This window comes from Leguminivora glycinivorella, chromosome 17 (genome assembly GCF_023078275.1).
Source record: "Leguminivora glycinivorella isolate SPB_JAAS2020 chromosome 17, LegGlyc_1.1, whole genome shotgun sequence".
Classification (NCBI taxonomy): domain Eukaryota; kingdom Metazoa; phylum Arthropoda; class Insecta; order Lepidoptera; family Tortricidae; genus Leguminivora; species Leguminivora glycinivorella.
This window is the reverse complement of record NC_062987.1, coordinates 16,640,174-16,659,122: the sequence shown is the minus strand read 5'-3', so window position 1 is coordinate 16,659,122 and position 18,949 is coordinate 16,640,174. Positions and strand designations below refer to the sequence as shown.

Sequence of the window (18,949 nt, the reverse complement as noted above, 5' to 3'; positions counted from 1 at the left end):
GGCTGCACTTTTTTTCCTTTGAGCGATTATTTCCGAAAATATTAATATTATCAAAAAACGATCTTAGTAAACCCCTATTCATTTTTAAATACCTATCCAACAATATATCACACGTTGAGGTTGGAATGAAAAAAAGGGTTCCTTTATAGTTTCGCCATGTCTGTCTGTCCGTCCGTCCGTCCGTCCGCGGATAATCTCAGTAACCGTAAGCACTAGAAAGCTGAAATTTGGTACCAATATGTATATCAATCACGCCAACAAAGTGCAAAAATAAAAAATGGAAAAAAATGTTTTATTAGGGTTACATGTAAAGTGCAGATATTTTATTTTTATTCCAACTCAACGTGTGATATATTGTTGGATAGGTATTTAAAAATGAATAAGGGTTTACTAAGATCGTTTTTTGATAATAATCATAGTTTCGGAAATAATCGCTCCTAAAGGAAGAAGTGTAACTAACTTTTGAACCTATGTTTAAAAAATATGGAAAAAAATCACAAAAGTGAACTTTATAAAGACTTTCTAGGAAAATTTTTTGAAGTTTAGGTTCAGTAGTTTTTGAGAAAAATAGGAAAATAAGCCACTTGCTCGATTTTTTCTGGGGGTTTTTCACATTGTTTTATTAGGTATAATACCTATGCCTAAACTAAACTATACTAGCTTTTGCCCGTGGCTTCGCTAGCGTTAGAAAGAGACAAAAAGTAGCCTATTATACTCTCCATCCCTTCAACTATCTCCACTTAAAAAAACACGTCATTTCGTCGCTCCGTTTTGCCGTGAAAGACGGACAAACAAACAGACACACACTTTCCCATTTATAATGTTAGTATGGATTAAATGTCAAAGATAAAATAAAAGGCAGGTAACTCGCTAGAGCGAGAACCGGTCGCTGTGAATTTTGCTCTTGGGGAAGTCCTAGCTGCAATATGCGGGCGCATCAATGAATATGTACGCAATAGTTTTACGTCTACTATACTTTGCCAATGTGAGCTTTAAGACTTGAGTAAAAAGATTAATCGCTTCTCAAACTACCTCAAAGTTCATGTTAATAATTAGCAAAGACATATGTAACTCCGTATAGTCGGATAAAGTCTAAGATAAAAACCGTACCTCAAAACCATAATGAAAAAGGTACGGTGGCCAAGATGGCGTTACACCTTTGGGGAACGCTCGGCTAGATGGCGCTAATAAAAGTGTTTGACATTAAAACACATATATCAAGCTTAGAATAAATTGTCAAAACTGAGGTTCAAAAGTTTTAAGCCTGTGTCGTGAGATGGCAGTCTATGCACTGTGATTACACATTTTACTTTGGCACTAACTCTGTATAATACTCAATCCTCTTTGATGATAGGAATAGGGTGGCAGTAAAATGGAACCCTTTTGACAACGTGCGTTAAGTTTGTGATGGTGTCACAAATACAATCATGTAATATAATCTAAAGCAAGAATGATTTATACCTACAGGATTTACATACTTCATACTAAGAATCGTACCTCGATTTTTAGCGCCACCTATTAAATACTATCATAACTACACTGATGATGCCTACAAATACTTTTTTTTTAATTTTGAACGTGTATTGACCTGCTATTATGATATTAAAATAAAGAAGCATGCCCTTTGTTCAAATAAAAAACAAGCAAAAATAATTATTTGGGGAAAATATGATTTTGGCCACCTCCAGGCTGCGAAAACTAAACTAAAAAAAACCAGCGCCTATAGTCTAGTAGTACATAGTAGTATCTAATTTTAAGCTTGGTTAAGTTTGGTCTTTATTATATCCTCCTTGATCTAAAGTGATCTTTTTAATGTTAAAAATGTAGGCTAGCGGAAACCGTTGAAACTAATTTGGCTCCATACGTTTTAGGTAAAAAAACCTACAAAATGAGGGCACCACCAGGCATGCACCTAGAAAATAATTATATCGTATCGTACTATAACTATATATGTATCCGTATGTATGTGTGTATGTGCGCTAGTGGCCTAGCGGTAAGAGCGTGCGATCCGGAGGTCGCGAGTTCGAACCCGGCTCGTACCAATGAGTTTTTCTGAACTTATGTGCGAAATGTCATTTGATATTTGCCAGTCGCTTTTCGGTGAAGGAAAACATCGTGAGGAAACCGGACTAATTCCAATAAGGCCTAGATACCCTTCGAGTTGGAAGGTCCGATGGCAGTCGCTTTCGTAAAAACTAGTGCCTTCGCCAAATCTTGGGATTAGTTGTCAAAGCGGACCCCGGACTCCCATGAGCCGTGGCAAATGCCGGGATAACGCAAGGAGGATGATGACTATACTATGTATATCATCGTATACCTGGGCCTTGTAATTGGTATTGAGTGCCGTGTGACACAAGACCCACAGCGAATTGTAATGTATAGTCTAATTGAATATTCAACACTGAATATGTAACATTACCTAAGCTTTCCATCGGTTTTCACCGTATTTCTTCCTTGAACAACAATACGCTTTCTATTATCGCGTCTCTTTTTAACCCCCGACGCAAAAACGACGGTCTGTCTGTCTGTCTGTGTGTGTGTCTGTCTGTGGCATCGTAGCTCCCGAACGGATGAACCGATTTCGATTTAGTTTTTTTTTGTTTGAAAGAGTTAGCCGGGAGTGTTCTTAGCCATGTTTCATGAAAATCTGTCCACTATGTCGCGGTCGGGGGTTTTTTCAAAATTTTAATTTTGTCGTTAGGTTATAGAGGTATTTACACGGGAGCGATCTTTTATTCGTTTCTATCACCGATAGCTAATAATCGCTTACTCTATTTGACGGGACCAGCGCCTAAAAAAGGTTACCAAAACATGCCAGTCTCAATAAAAATAGGTAAGACAACAAACAAATTCGTGCCATTGTCAAGGTTGTCCCATTATTCAATTTGAACGTCTAGCCGTCTACTGATGGCAGATGTGTTTCACAATTTGTGCAAAGCATTGACATAATGATTAATGCGAGTCTGCCAGTAAGTATAGTGACAATCTTTAAACAATTTTGAACAGTCCTGGGTGTGAATATGGGTGTGAACAATTGCTTAAAAATATGTCCCATAGCTCTTATGACTGTCGACAAATTAAGAGCTGTGGCTCTTGAGCTCACCCCCTAATTTTATGTTTTATGCTTGACTGTGTATAGACTAGCATTATTTTTAGCAAGTAGAGATATTATAGCTCAGTGTGGCTATTGTTCAGTATAAAAATAAGTTTATTAAGTGGGTATTATGAACTCATCCCGTATATGTTGACATTGTTGACCCCTAGAGGTTGATTCTAATTAAACGATTTGACATGGTTCTGATACGACCTTGTCGGTCAACCATACAACACTAAGTGGATCTGTCACTGAGCGACCTGTTTTTAACCCCCGACGCAAAAACGACGGGGTGTTATAAGATTGACGAGTCTGTTTGCGTGTGTGTCTGTCTGTGGCATCGCAGCTCCCGAACGGATGAACCGATTTTGATTTAGTTTTTTTTTTGTTTGAAAGCTGAATTAGTCGGGAGTGTTCTTTGTTTTATGAAAATCGATCCTCTGTGTCGGGTTTTTTTTTAATTTTTTTGATATTGTTAATATTTTCGGAAATAATCGCTCCAAAAGTAAAAAAAAATGCGCCCATGAAATGCGCATGAAAAAAATCATAAAAGTAGAACTTTATAAAGACTTTCTAGGAAAATTATTTTTAACTTGATAGGTTGAACAGTTTTTGAAAAAAAAATACAGGAAACTACGGAACCCTACACTGAGCGTGGCCCGACACGCTCTTGGCCGGTTTTAATTTTGTGGTTAGGTTATTTAACCTCCTTATTTGGTCGTGTAACCTTTTCATTTACCTTCAAGCTTTTGAGGGTAGATTTTGTTTACATATATTCTAACACCATAAATTAAATATAACAAGATCATACCATCCCATACATTAAAATGCGACCGCCTACGAACGCGCTTACACTCCTCACCACACATAGTTGGCGCCACAAAAAAATGCCTTGTTGCCACCGATTATTTGTAGATTGGCATTAAGTGTCAATTCCGAGCCTTAAATCTATGTCAAAAGTGACACTTAACGCCATCTACAAGTATAATCGAAAGCTACAAGATTTTTTTTTGTGGCGCCATCTATGTGTGGTGGAGTGTAAGCGCGGTCTTAGGCGGTCGCATTTTAATGTATGGGATGGTATGATCTTGTTATATTTAATCTATGGTAACACCTAAAGATACAGACTATTAGGCGAGGTTTTCAGATTCAAGTATAACCTTGATAGACTATTATATCTATTATTATATGATCTGTTATATAAGGTCCTAATTTATTAGATGCAGATATTTTTACAGCTGATAGTACTCGGTCTCTGGAGTATATTAAACCGTGAAACATTATAGCTTTTACGATGTTTTTTTGGAGAAAACGGAAAAACAAATTTGCTACGTAAAAACACCCTGTTTATGTGATTATTAAATGAAAACTCATTGAACAGATTCTAGTACCTCTTTTACGTACCACTTAACTGTAACTGGCCACTTCAATGACATGTGCAGTTTTCCCGCCGAACCTTTACGACATTTACAACAAACAATTGTTGACATGACAGACAGTGTTATTGTGACATGTGATAATGCACATGATGATTTTTTTTAGACGAAATTATAATTAATTTTTTTGTTAGGAAAATGAAATCAAAAAAGTTACATGAAAAGATTTCTTAATTTATATTTAAAGTTAATTATTTTAATGTAAAGTATCATGTGTTAAAATATCTGCAACTAATAAATTAGGACCTTATATAGATAGGACATCACGTTACGTCATCATGCACAATAGTCCGCTGTGGCTCACCGCGCGCCTAAAGATGTAATCGGGTCGGCGACAATTTAGATGATTGCGTTGTCACTTTTATATGACGAGTGTAGTTATATGTTTACGGATTGGAAAACATGTTAAACATGCAAGGTTTGCAATTTTAACTACATAATTATATCTGTTTTAAATGGAAACATACCAGGATTTTTTTTTCTCATAAGTACCTACTACAGTTTAAAAGACGAAGTAGTTAACAGTTTGGGATTTGTTTATCCTATATAGTACCTACAAATAAAGCTAAGTCAGTACGAAAAATTTATTACGAAACTAGGTAAGGTACAGCCGGGCAAATTTCGACTGGGGGGCAAATGTAACTCGTCCATTTTTTTCATTTTTAATAATGTTTGCATTATTAAATAGAGTGTCCACGGGTTAATACATGGTAGGCGTGTTCAGTGGATATGTTATGGACCAAGTGATTAATGAGGGCATTATGTATAATGCCCGGGCATTATGAATAATGCCTAGCTGTATTGGGCAAAGTGATTAATCATTGTCTAGACGCCATTTTTTATCACATTGCCCGGTCATTATGATAATGCTACGTGATCGTTGGGCAAATTGATAATAAGTTTAACAGGTTTGCATGAACGCCATTTTTTATCACATTGCCCGGTCATTATGATACTGCTACGTAATCGTTGGGCAATTTGATAATAAGTTTAACAGGTTTTTCTGAACGCCATTTTTTATCACATTGCCCGGGCATTATGATACTGCTACGTGATTGTTGGGCAATTTGATAATAAGTTTAATAAGTATACTGGGTGTTTCCTAACAAATAATGAAATGTAAATTGCGCTTTCTTAAATAAGCATACTTTTTAACCGCCGCCCTTAAATCTCAAGAAAGGTGGTTCTCAATTCGTCTGTATTTTTTTTATGTTTGTTCCACGATATCTCCGCCGTTACTGGACCGATTTAGAAATATGATTGAATGTAGGTATATGCATACAATACAGATTGGTCTCACTTTTATCAGAACCCAGTTCTGATGATGGATCCTGGAGAAATCGAGGGAACTCCTCAAATCTGAAAGGCATACATATAGTGATTTTTATGTTTTTAAAGGAACAGCATGCATTTACGTACGCATTCTGCAGAGCTAGTTCATCATCTAAGTTTATTAACAATTGCTTTTTGAAACCTAAAGTGCTATTTTTTCCCTCTCCTAGCGAGATAGGGACACTTGGTCATACCTACTAAACAAACTAGGCGTTTCACCATCTTTGCCATGCGTGAAAGTAAGAAACTTTTATGATAGCGCTTACCGATAGCTCTGCCTATGGCTCTCGCCCTCCCCCGACATCATCTATGTCTCACTAAGGCTCGAAGCGAGCTCTGATCTGCGGCCTATGTCGGACTTGTCGTTTAACTCTAAATCATTGATTATAAGTCCTATCTTAGCCATCCTTGACATCGAGAGGTCCTACGGCACTGCAGGCGGCTCGCGACGGTGTCCTTTGTAGTTTGATACGAAACTGCATACAGTCTCTTGAACAGAACGGCACGAAAGTCTGCTGAAGCTGCGCCAATCCATCTATTAGCTTTGCTACATGTTTTATTATTACTCTGCCCAACAGAGGACGGGCATTATGTATAATTCCCGGGCGAAATTGAACTATTCGGTATGTTATTATCACTTTGCCTAACAGAGGATCGGCATTATGTATAATGCCCGGGCAAAATTCAGCTATTCGGTGTGTCTTTTGCATATCTCTGGATCGTGGACATGCGTGGACCTTTGGGAGGCATGCGTGGGGCCAAATCCAACAGCACAGAGGCCTTTTAAGACATTTTAATCTAAAGGCAAGGGATACACGTGGCGGATACCACCCCGAGCGCACAATATGATATGATACAACCGTAGATGGTCCTCGCCAGGTGCAAAGACTATTGCAGTGCAGCACTTTTGTGCTACGATGGGAGCTAAAGTCATGGGTTATTGTTTTATAAGTTGGATGAACTGGATAGAGGGCTATGGGAGGAAATTATCGGGCACCTGACAATAAGTCTCGCAATTGTAAAAGACAAGCGGTGACTTGCCAACTCATTGAGTGGGCCCTGCAAAACGACCGCACACACACACGGTGCGACAACAGAGCAACCCTTAAAAAGAGTGGCTGAAAGGTTGTCGAGAGGTGAGACTGCGGTAGCCAGATTCCGGCGATCCGTTCAGCAGGCCGCCGACGTTATGACACTTTCCCATTTATAATATTAATATGGATTCTCATACTGTGTAATTTTATTTATGTAAAATAAAAAATCTCTATTCTTTGGCAAAATTCAGTTACGAGGGCTGATTGGAAAGTTCGCGGCCTGACCATTAAAAAAAAAACTTAGTTTCTTTTTTCTGCCGTCATTTTGAACTGTCATTATTTAGTTGTCATCCCGCGAAATTTTAATTAAATGCAATATTTTAAAATAAGTTTTTCCTCTCATTTAAAAATACGTGTAAGCAGTTTTTTCACAATGGACAATTTGGAGCAACGTGATGTAATTAAATATCTTCATAAAAAAGGATTGACTGCGAAACAAATTTATGAAGATATGCAGTGTACATTAGGGCAATCCGGTCCATCATATACGATGGTAAAAAAGTGGGCAGCTGAATTCAAGCGGGGACGAGTCAGTATCGCAGATGACCCTCGCTCCGGGAGGCCAACTACTGCGACCAATCCAAATAATGTGGCAACTGTATGCAAAATGATAATCCAAGACCGACGGTTAAAAGTGAGAGAAATAGCCGACATCGTAGGCATCTATGAAAAAACTCAAAACATTATAGTTAACGAATTAGGGTTTTCCAAGGTGTCGGCGAGATGGGTTCCAAAGCTCCTTTCAGTGGAACAAAAAATCACTCGTCTAACAATTTCACGCGACTGTCTAGACCTGTATGAAGCTGACCCTCAAGACTTTTTGGACAGATATGTTACTATGGATGAGATATGGGTTTACCACTATACGCCCGAGACTAAACAGCAATCAAAACAGTGGGTTCGTGCTGGATCTCCGCCACCCAAAAAGGCAAAGGCCATTTTGTCGGCAAATAAAGTTATGGCATCAGTGTTCTGGGACGCAAAGGGTGTAATAATGGTTGACTATCTCCAAAAAGGTACGACTATAAACTCGGACTATTATTGCGAACTTTTACGTCGATTACGTCGACTTTGAAAGTAAAAAGACCTGGAGTGCTGACAAAGAAAGTTCTTTTCCACCAGGACAATGCACGCGTGCATAAGTCACTAAAGTCAATGGCAGAAATTCATAATTGCGGGTTTGAATTATTGCCGCATCTGCCTTATTCACCCGATTTGGCACCATCGGACTTCCATTTATTTCCAAACTTAAAAAAACACATGGGTGGTAAGAGATTTTTGACCAACGACGAGGTCCAAGCTGAAGTGGATACCTATTTTGAAGGCCTGGAGGAATTTTTTTTTAAAGTGGTATAATGGCTTTGGAATCCAGATGGAATAAGTGCAAAGACCTTAACGGGGACTACGTAGAGAAATAAAAATATTATAAAAAAACTTTGGTTTTGATTTCATACTTAAGCCGCGAACTTTTCAATCAGCCCTCGTATTTGGTGTGTTATTATTACTTTGCCCAACAGAGGATGGGCACTATGTATAATGCCCGGGCAAAATTCAGCTATTCGGTATGTTATTATCACTTTGCCCAACAGAGGATGGGCATTATGTATAATGCCCGGGCGAAATTCAGCTATTCGGTGTGGTATTATTACTTTGCCCAACAGAGGATGGGCATTATGTATAATGCCCGGGCAAAATTCAGCTGTTCGATATGTTATTATCACTTTGCCCAACAGAGGATGGGCATTATGTATAATGCCCGGGCAAAATTCAGCTATTCGATGTGTTATTATTACTTTGCCCAACAGAGGATGGGCATTATGTATAATGCCCGGGCAATTTAATTATTTGAATAGTTATTATCAAACTGCCCACTCACAATGGGCATTATTCATAATGCCCGGGCATTATGTATAGTGCCCGATTTATCACTTGGTCCATAACAGATACATGTAGAACTCAACATTATAGTGTAATAATGGAAAAAATGGATCAGTTACAATTGCCCCCCAGTCGAGATTTGCCCCGCTGTACCTTATTCTTAATTTGAGATCTGTGTAATCCATCGTTTTCTTGAAGGTTATAAAGTGTAAGGAATACCGATTACCGATTTCTGCATACTTAAGGATTACTTAACTGTTTCATGAACATGATGAATGTGACAGTGTTCATCACAAAAATAAATGCCCTTACAGGGATTTGAACCCAGGGCCAAACCGGTCAGGCCAGGAACCGGTCCAAACCTAGGTCGACAATTCATCAAGTGTCGACCTAAATAAGCAAAAACGTCTGAAAACCTTGAATATTCGGCGGTTTGCGTAGGTATTCAAGTCTCGTGTCTGAGCAGTGGCATTTTTGAATAATACGCATGTGTTTGTAAGCCGGTCACGGCTTGTCTTTTGCATAATTAGCAGTAGGCCTAGTACATGATGGCCGCGAGAGTATGTCGCCGCGAGATAGACTACCCGTCCTTATGTCATTAATACGGTTAGAAGAAGAGGTGTCATCTATCTCGCGGCGACATACTCTCGCGGCCATCATGTGCTAGGCCTACAGGGCAGGTTGTCTGTAGTTCGCGCATTCGTGAGCGGCTATTATTGAAATTTGAGAGCTCGATTTCGTCTTTTAAAAATGTGTGGACAAGGGCGAAGCGCGCCATCTTTCGCCGACGCCGCCGAGCTCACTGACTTCAAGCCCGAAGGGACGCCGTCCTGCTGGTCACCCAAAATATCGCTGGGTGGATAGAGTGGAGGTTGACCAGCCATTACGGCAATGAATAACGCAAGGAGGATGATGAAGCCTTCTTTACCTTGTGTAGACCAACGAGCAGCGTGATGGTGAAAGCCAGTAACAGAGCCAGAGCCAGCAGCAAGATGATCGAAATGACCAGGAGTCCCACTCCCACTTGTTTCAGTTCCTTGTCATCAGAGCTGATGGCCATCCCACCAGCCATTACGGAGATCAGGATCAGGATGCTGAAGATTATCTCTCCCACCTGGAGGCAAAAATCACGTTTAGTATATTGACAATGTGCTATATACACCTCGAAGACTTAGGGATGACCCCATAAGGACTTCAAAGGATTCAGCGAGGAATAATTCAGGGTGATAGTCTAATTCCTTTATGGTGCAGCCTAGCTTTTAAATCGGCACTGTACATCATACATAAACTCGCGCCTGTATTTGCAAAAGGGGTAAGCAGAGCACTTTAGGTACATTGAAGATCTAGTGCCAATCTATAGGTATTAGTAATTAAGAGGTTGAAGGAAAATAATCGTGATCATATCAAAATTGACCCCATACTCCACTGTTGAATTCTGACTTCTGCGACATCCACGGGAGGAAAGGGATTTTAAAAGGTTACCTCAAACAGCTTTAAAAAAAAAGTATAAACGCGGAACCCCTACCCCTACTCCTTTATGGGATACAGGCGTGATTGTATGTATGTATGTATAAACGCGGAAATTAAATAATAATATATGTTTGCTCGGATTTGCAAATATTTTATCTAGAGCTTTTTCAAATTTCAAAATGAGTTCGGACAAAAGTGATGTGGATGTGGATTTAAAGTGTACATGAGACATGAGTTGCAAGTTTGAGAAAAGCATATACATTCCTTGAAAAGGGCTTACAGGCATATCACTATCTGGATATACCTGATATACCTAAATACCTACTAACCCTGTAAGCCCTTCTTTTCAGGCGTCTGACGTAATGTACTATTACTACTTCGTATAATATTTTGCAATACCCACACGCAACATTTTAATTAAATGTTACGTGTAACTCGATTAACCGGGCTTTATAAAATAATATAAAGCGATCATTATGAATAATGACTATGCGTGTCAGTCAAATTGGAAAATTAATTATGCTAACCCTGATATAACAATGCCCACGAAGATATTTGATTATTTTACCTAGTAACTCTCATGAATAAATTCGTCTGGAAACGCGGTAGCATATATAAAGTATATAGTGAGGTATCTAGAAAAATTACATCTCGTAGTCCAATAGGAACATCTGAAATATTATTAAGATATTTATGGTAAATATATACTATAGGAATTATATCAATATAATATGTATAGTCATTAAAAAATGTGCAACAAATTCTAGCTCACAAACGACATTCATTGTTATGAAAAAAATCCGTCAAATTAATGCACACCGATTACGTAAATTCTGTTTAAGGTTATGGAATCATAACATGGGGAAAGTCATCAGTAAAAATTGTAAAAATAAACTTATAAAGACTGAACCAATGACCACTATGGTTATTCACTACAAAAATTGCTATGAGATTTTTAAAAAAATACCCTGAATTAAATCAAGAAGAAGCATCGATTCGAAATTTGGACAAACGCCAGGCTTTTAATGGAGGGCGATGACAGAAAGGTATCTGTAGCCAGACGGCGTCTGGGTGCAGCTTGTTAGGCGAGACAGATATATACAAACGTATAGCGTTGTCCTTCTCTTTCTCTCGCACCGGGGAGTGCTTTGTTGTTAAGAGTGAAGGAGATGGCCGCTTTTCCAAACAAACGTCCTTATTTTCCTTCCGGGATATTGACGTTTTGGATTTTTTTACGCAATTCGATGTATGACTGTTTTTTTTTCGGTTTTTTAATAAAAATTAGGAAAGGAAAAAATATGTTTGCATGTAAACTTTTATATCGTTGAAAATTCGAAGATCCATCCCAAGGGCATAGCAGTGGTCAATACTGTCAATAGGTTTTTATTTATAATAAAATGAAATGTATTAAAAAATGTTATCCACGGAGGAAAATGAGGACCACGATTGTGTGAACAGGCGAATTCACGCGAATCTTTGGTTGTGTGTGTGTACATTTGTGTTCGAGCATGTTTTGATAGTGGAGTTTATTTACCTAGCAGACGTTATTGAAACGTATGCCCTCTTTGTACGTACAGGCCAGTTACTTCTATTTTTATCATACAATTTCGTCACAATTATTTTTGTATGAATTTTAGACAAGTACTAAAGCAAAACTTTACGGAGCAATTATTAGGTTATACTGAGCAATACTATAGGACCAACCCAGACAATATTTACCCATATCACATTCATGGACACGTATGCTATAGCATACGCGCAGTCATTTGTTTCCTTTGGCCTATGACAGATAGCGTCACTAGCCGTCCGTGAACGTGTTAATTTGTCAAAACAAATTTTATTCCATACGACATTTCAAAGTCAGATAGCCAAAATGTATGAAACGGCGAAATTTTTATGCCGGGTCCGTGTGTTTCATATTAAAAGTTGTTCAGCATGAACTTTATATTCAATTTAGTCCCTAAATTGATATATGTAACTGAACAAACACCCTGTATTTTACCCTACTAAGCTACAGATATTCATATCACAATATTTTTTCCATCATGGATAGTGGTCATGGCCAATCTTTAGTTTAGCGAACCCAAAGTGTAATAAAATGCAATAATGAAATTCCTACAAGCATATCGCTAGTTAGGTTGTTTTCGTAACCTTCGGATTAAATTGTTGAGCTAAATTGAAGCATCCAAACTGCCTCAATTGCCTAAATTACGTAATTTTAGCTTGATAGATACATTCAGACTTATTTATAAGAGTACGACTCAAAACTGAATGATTGTGGGGGTGTAGCCAAGATTACTAACTTTGGTATAATAATCGCGAATCGTCTCTTAAAATGACAGGGGAGGATCGATTCCTCATAAAAACGTAGTCTCATTATCTTTCTTCTTAAAAGTTATTTTAGTTATTTTTTATTTGTATCAGTTCGTTTTTTTTTTTGTTTTTATCATGTATGTTTTTTCTTTTTTTTGATGTAGGTACTTTAACACTTAGAGATTATACATCTCTAAAATCTCTTATTAATCATAGTAACTTTGTACTTTGTATAATTTATTGAAATGAATTTCCATAGAGTAGGTACCTAGTCTGTTAATTTAATATTTCTTTTTTTTTGATGAATACTTTTGCTGATTAAATTGTATCTCGTTTTTTAATGCATGTTAATTATAAGATGTAATGTTTTGAAAAGAAGTGGCCCGCCGAGTTTCTTGCCGGTCCCATAGTGGATACCCCCCTCCAACTGAGGGGGGACTGAAATATTCTCGAGGCTGAGGCGTAGGGTTAGAGCCGGCGTAGCTTTATTTGACGTACTTGGAAAATAAATATTTCATTTCATTTCCTTTCTTGGATATTGACATAATAGAACGGAAAAAACGAATTTGATAAATTTATTCGTAAGAAAATAATTTGAATACATATTTTAAAAAACCAAAAGCTAAAACAACTAAAACGGAAAAAAGGGAGTTCGAAACGAGTGGCGATAAATCAACACGAGTCACGAATTTCCTTTTCACACGTGTATCGTACGATGTTTTTCAGTTCAGATGACCCTGATGTTTCGACCTGAAAAAAAATTAACCACTTTGCGTGGGCAAAAAGCTACCATTGTACTGAAAAATATATTTTTCCCCTCACTAGCTCGGAAACATGTGTTTTGTCCTTTAATACCAGCGGGTAAAAAAGCATTTTATCTACTAGTGGGTAAAGTAATTTGCCCTTGAATAAAGTTAAATTAACTGCTTTTAAATTGATAAAAGTAGGTGAATCTAGTAATGCAGTGCGGTCATATGCCATGGCTCCGGAGAACGTTTCTAGTGTGATACTGAAAGTAGATATTAGAAACGCTTTCAATTCTGTGGAGAGGGATGTAATTTTGAGGGAAGTTAAGGATAGGGTACCATCGTTATTTCCGTTCCTTCACCAATGTTATTCTTCCACAAGTAATCTCTTTTATGGGACTGATCCGATTGCATCACAGGTAGGTGCTCAGCAGGGCGATCCGTTGGGCCCTCTCCTTTTTGTTTAGCCATGCAAGGTGTCATCCGTTCGCTAGCCAGTCCTTTAAACGTCTGGTATTTGGATGATGGTACGTTGGGTGGAGCGCCGGATGTCGTGTTGGGGGATGTGAGGAAGCTAGTGCAAGCGTTATCAGCCGTTGGCTTGCAGGTGAATGCTGAGAAGTGCGAGTTGTTTCTTTGTGGTCCGGAAACTAGGGGTTGGTAGCCGATTTTGAAGATGTTTTGCCTGGCTTAAGGTTGGTGGAGAAGTCATCTTTAGTGCTCCTTGGGGCGCCGATTTTTTCGGAGGGGATAATCAGGTGGTTCAGGACAAAACCGTGGCGCTTTCAGAGTCTATGAAGCACTTGCAGCATGTCTCGGCGCATGTATCTTTGGTGTTGTTACGTAACTGTTTATCAATCCCACGCGTAACATACACTTTGAGAACGGCGCCGACTTGGATGCATATGCAGGTTGTGATGAGATTCGATGAGGTGCTCCAAAGCGGTCTGGAGTCCATCCTGAATGTCCGGTTTGAGGAATCCCAGTGGTTGCAGGCTACTCTTCCCATTCGGCATGGCGGGTTGGGGGTGCGTCGCATGCAGGATGTGGGACTTGTAGCTTTTCTTGCATCTTCACACGCGTCTCAGGGTCTGGTTGCGCGTATTTTGTCAGTTCGTGAGATCGATATGCACATGCCTTTTGTGGGTAGCGCATTGGATGAGTGGGCTGTTCGCTATCCCAGCGGGGCCAGACCGGACAACCTCGGAGCTCAGAGATCGTGGGATGACCTTCTGTGCCGTCAGGCATACGAACAGTTGCTGGAGAGCGCATCGGGGGTTGAGTTGGCTCGGTTAAAGGCGGCAGTAGCGCCCGAGTCGGGGGCCTGGCTACACGCCTTGCCATCATCGCACTTGGGTACGTTGTTGGATAACGACTCCTTGAGGATTGGTGCTGCGTTAAGGCTCGGGTGTACTGTGTGTGAGCCTCATCCATGTGTCTGTGGTGTAACGGTGGAGGCAAATGGGCACCATGGGCTGAGTTGTGCGCGGTGTGCTGGTAGGTTTCCTCGACATCATGCGATTAATGATATCGTTCGCAGGGCGATGGTGTCGGCGAACCTGCCGTGCGTGTTGGAGCCCCAGGGCCTTAGTCGTACGGATGGAAAGAGGCCTGACGGTCTCACTCTCGTTCCGTGGGCTAAAAGTCGTAGTCTGTTGTGGGATGCTACGTGTGTGAGCACGTTTGCTCCATCACATCTGGCACAGACTACGCGTGCGGCGGGCGGGGCGGCGGAGTACGCGGCAAGGCAAAAGCATACCAAGTACTCGAACTTGAAGCCGGTGTACGATTTTGTCCCTGTTGCGGTTGAGGCGGCTGGTCCCTGGTGCGCCGAAGCCAAGGATTTTGTGAAGGCCCTGGGTAGACGCTTGCGGGATAGGGGTTGCGATCCTAGATCGGGTTCGTACCTGGTACAACGTGGATGGACACTCTGTTATATGACGCCTGCGCTTGACGTAGTACAAGCTTTGTATTACTAAATAAAGTGTTTCCATGACTTGAAGTACAAGCTTTGTATTACAAGTGTGTTTCCATGACAACCCATACGATTTGACAGTTCGCGCACTTGTAATACAAGGCTTGTACCTTTCTAGAAACGAGCCCCAGGGGCCCGTTTCTCGAAAAGTACGAGCCCCAGGGGCCCGTTTCTCGAAAGGTACAAGCCTTGTATTACAAGTGCGCGAACTGTCAAATCGTATGGGTTGTCATGGAAACACACTTGTAATACAAGGCTTGTACTATGCTTGTACCTTAGAAACGAAATGTATACCATGTTTATCGCAATAAAGTAATTCATTCATTCATTCATTCATACAGTGTATTTGAATTAAAAACATTGGTGCAGATAATTTAAAAGGTCAATAGACCCATATAAACGTAATTGACTCCGTCACCTTAAATAACCTACGCTGGCCCCTTAGTAAATTAAATTGCTACCAAACTATTACGAGAGCTAGTTTTAGTTACTATCTATATTGAAGAGTATAGGCTCAAGGGCTTATCGGTCAAACGGATTCTGGCCTTTTTGTGTGGGTTTATCACCGGATCCCTTTGTTTGACATAATGATTGAAAGTCATAATGTCATGATTGCCAGATTATCATTAGGTAGTCATAAATGTCATAATTCTGAAACGGTTTACTTTTCAGGGTTTTCTATAGGTGGTTAGGTTTGTTTATGCCAATCCTGAAAAGTTACGAGTCTCTAATAAAAAAAATAATTATGACTAAAGAAAATGTGGACAAACGATACATTATGGCATTAATGACTTAAAACTTCATGAGAAACAACAGACCGTTCATCACACGTATCCCGTGTGGTGCCGGGTTAAGAATTTCATCACTCCCTTTCTTCCCGTGGGTGTCGTCATAGATTAAATATAAAAAGATCTTGCTTATAGTGACTTTGGGACGACCGGTCTGGCGCAGTCGGTAGTGACCCTGCCTGCTACGCCGCGGTCCTGGGTTCGAATCCCTGTAAGGGCATTTATTAGTGTGATGAGCACAGATATTTGTTCCTGAGTCATGGATGTTTTCTATGTATATAAGTATTTATATATTATATATATCGTTGTCTGAGTACCCACAACACAAGCCTTCTTGAGCTTACCGTGGGCCTCAGTCAATCTGTGTAAGAATGTCCTATAATATTTATTTTGTATTTATTTACATCGGATTTCGGAAGGATTTCAATGGAAATAATCGAAGATGGCGCCTGTAATGTATGGGATATCGATCCGATATCCGATATCGGATCGGATAATGTGAAAACGCACTAACGCCATCTATGTGTGGTGTTGTATGCGCGTTCTTAGGCGGTCGCATTTTAATATATGGGATGGTATGATCTTTTTATATTTAATCTATGGTGTCGTATAGAAGTCAGCCATGGGATAAGGGTTAAATTGCGGCTTGTGGCGTAGGCGAGAGGCTGTCACTAGTGTCACAATTTAGTTTTCTTTCAACCCCTTAATTGCCATGAGTACCACTGAAACTTCAGAAGTTGCATGTGCTCTGCCTTTCCGTTTATGAGATATACGCGTGATTGTATGTACCCATATATCTATGTCATATGTAATTAGTAAAAGTATCATTTTCATTATTATTCATAGATATTTTCTTTACAAATCCGTCTAACATTTAGAAAGCCATTGTCTACGAACTGTGGACTGTAAGCCAACACTGATACTCTTGAGATAAGGTTAAAGTATATAATTACCGAAAAAAAGAAAGTAAGTTTCTATTAAAAGCACTAGGCCTCTAGCAAAGAGATCTTTGGTGCTCCGTAGCGGATCGTTACTTCCCTCTATTATTATTTAAAAGTATACAGCTTATACAAGTACAGTGTCCCACAAAACAGTTTCCACGGTTTGACTGTGGCATCGTGCAGTCTCTACTCTCTTGCTCTTCCGTATTAGTTGGACAGAGTCAGTTGCATATCATTCGCCATGCCACAAAATAAACAATAGTACATACATCGGGCGTAGCGCACTAGTTCTATAAACTTTATCGCATCTGTGCGTCACTATCGCACTTACAAATAATACGTAAAGAACTGCCTGGCGTATTGTTTATCACGCGACCATGCTTGCTTACAGAATGAACACTTTCTATAAAACCGAAGTTTGCCAGCAGTTCAGGGTCGAATCGTGTTATCCACAGAACTTAATTTAGATAGAAAAAACAAATTCATATATTTGTATAGGGGCCGAGCGTGTCAAATTTTGTACTGAAGTTGATTCTTGCCTGTAATTTTAAATATGTCTCAGGCTCTTGATTGTTCATAATTTTTGTGTTGTTGCAATTGTATATCACGTAACGAGGCATTTTTTATGTTTTGGTTGACTTCAACTTACAAAAATTGACGCCCGAAAGCTGCAAGCTGCGAGTAAAGACGGACAACTCAGTGGATTTCACTGAGTTCATTTGACACGCTAAGTAGATACGTTTGCTGGATCTATGGTATATATAACATCTGTGGTGTTATCTATGTTATTTAGGGTTGTCAAAAATGAAGTAGGTTATTATCTTATCTGTGGTAGCGCACGGTTAGGGTCAAGTTAAAGTTGTCCCAACCCTAATACATGCTATGCCATATAGCAAGCCGAACTGATTCGGATTAGCAGAAATAACAATCGTTGACGCTATACAGATGTAGTGCGAAAAGATTTGCCTTCGAATTGTTACGGAAACGTACGAACTAGGCTTGTGTCGTTCACGAACTATGAACTGTTAGGAATAAAATCCCATCAATGACCGAAATGAACTGAATCTTTCCGTGCTCTGAGAATCGGTCTTTGCTCATTTAGTTCAGTATAGGATCGGCGAGCGCGAGCGGTTTGGATCGAGAACGAGTGTGTGACTGTGCCGACCGAGAGCGAGAGCTACTTAGCAGAGCAACAAAAAAGTCAAGTTTTCATATTGAGCTTCGGTTACTTACAACCTTTCGGCCCGAAATGTTACTATCTGTGGACTATTCGTATCATTTTGACACTATTCGGTCCCATTCATTCTGATCTTTCCGACCGCAGTGGTCACTGGTCTGGCTGAACTAAATGAGCAAAAGACCTAAAAGAGCGAACTAGTTCGTGGGAGCGATTGAACGAGATCGGAGCGCTCCGATCAACGAACGAAACGGCGCAAGCCTAGTACAAACGTGTCATGCTATTTCAGTTAGTGTCAGTACAAGATAGTACTGACATTGACTGAACTAGCATGACACATACGAACGTTTCCGAAGGAAACCCTTTTCGCAGTACATCTGTACTCGGCTCCAGGCTCCAGTTAGCTTGTGAAAAGCGGACAATGACCACGCAGGGATGCGCGGCTTGGTTCGCCATTTTATTGTTTTGAATTTCAGAAGTGGTATTGATGATTTTAGTAAATTATGAGCAGTCTGGCTCTGTCGCGTCACTACATAACAGCCATAGTGAGAGCTAGCTACGATACGGTTGTACGCAGCGTAAGTGACTCTTGGCACAGTATAATAAAGAGTACTATCGTACAGTATGGCCACTCCCGCTCCCCGCTGAAAGTGGCGCCCACCCCCTCTCGGTTACCTCACAGTTACCGCCTGTCAAAAACGCGAA

The 18,949-nt window shown here is 39.8% G+C and overlaps 1 protein-coding gene across 1 annotated transcript in view; it reads right to left on the bottom strand.

Annotated features, from left to right (window-relative positions):
• The window catches only part of LOC125235239, a 44,070-nt gene that overhangs the window by 9,153 nt on the left and 15,968 nt on the right, over positions 1 to 18,949 (bottom strand). The window contains exon 3 of the mRNA XM_048141730.1: positions 9,763 to 9,948. Coding sequence (XP_047997687.1) covers positions 9,763 to 9,948 — 186 coding nt within the window. The remainder of the gene's footprint in view (positions 1 to 9,762; positions 9,949 to 18,949) is intronic.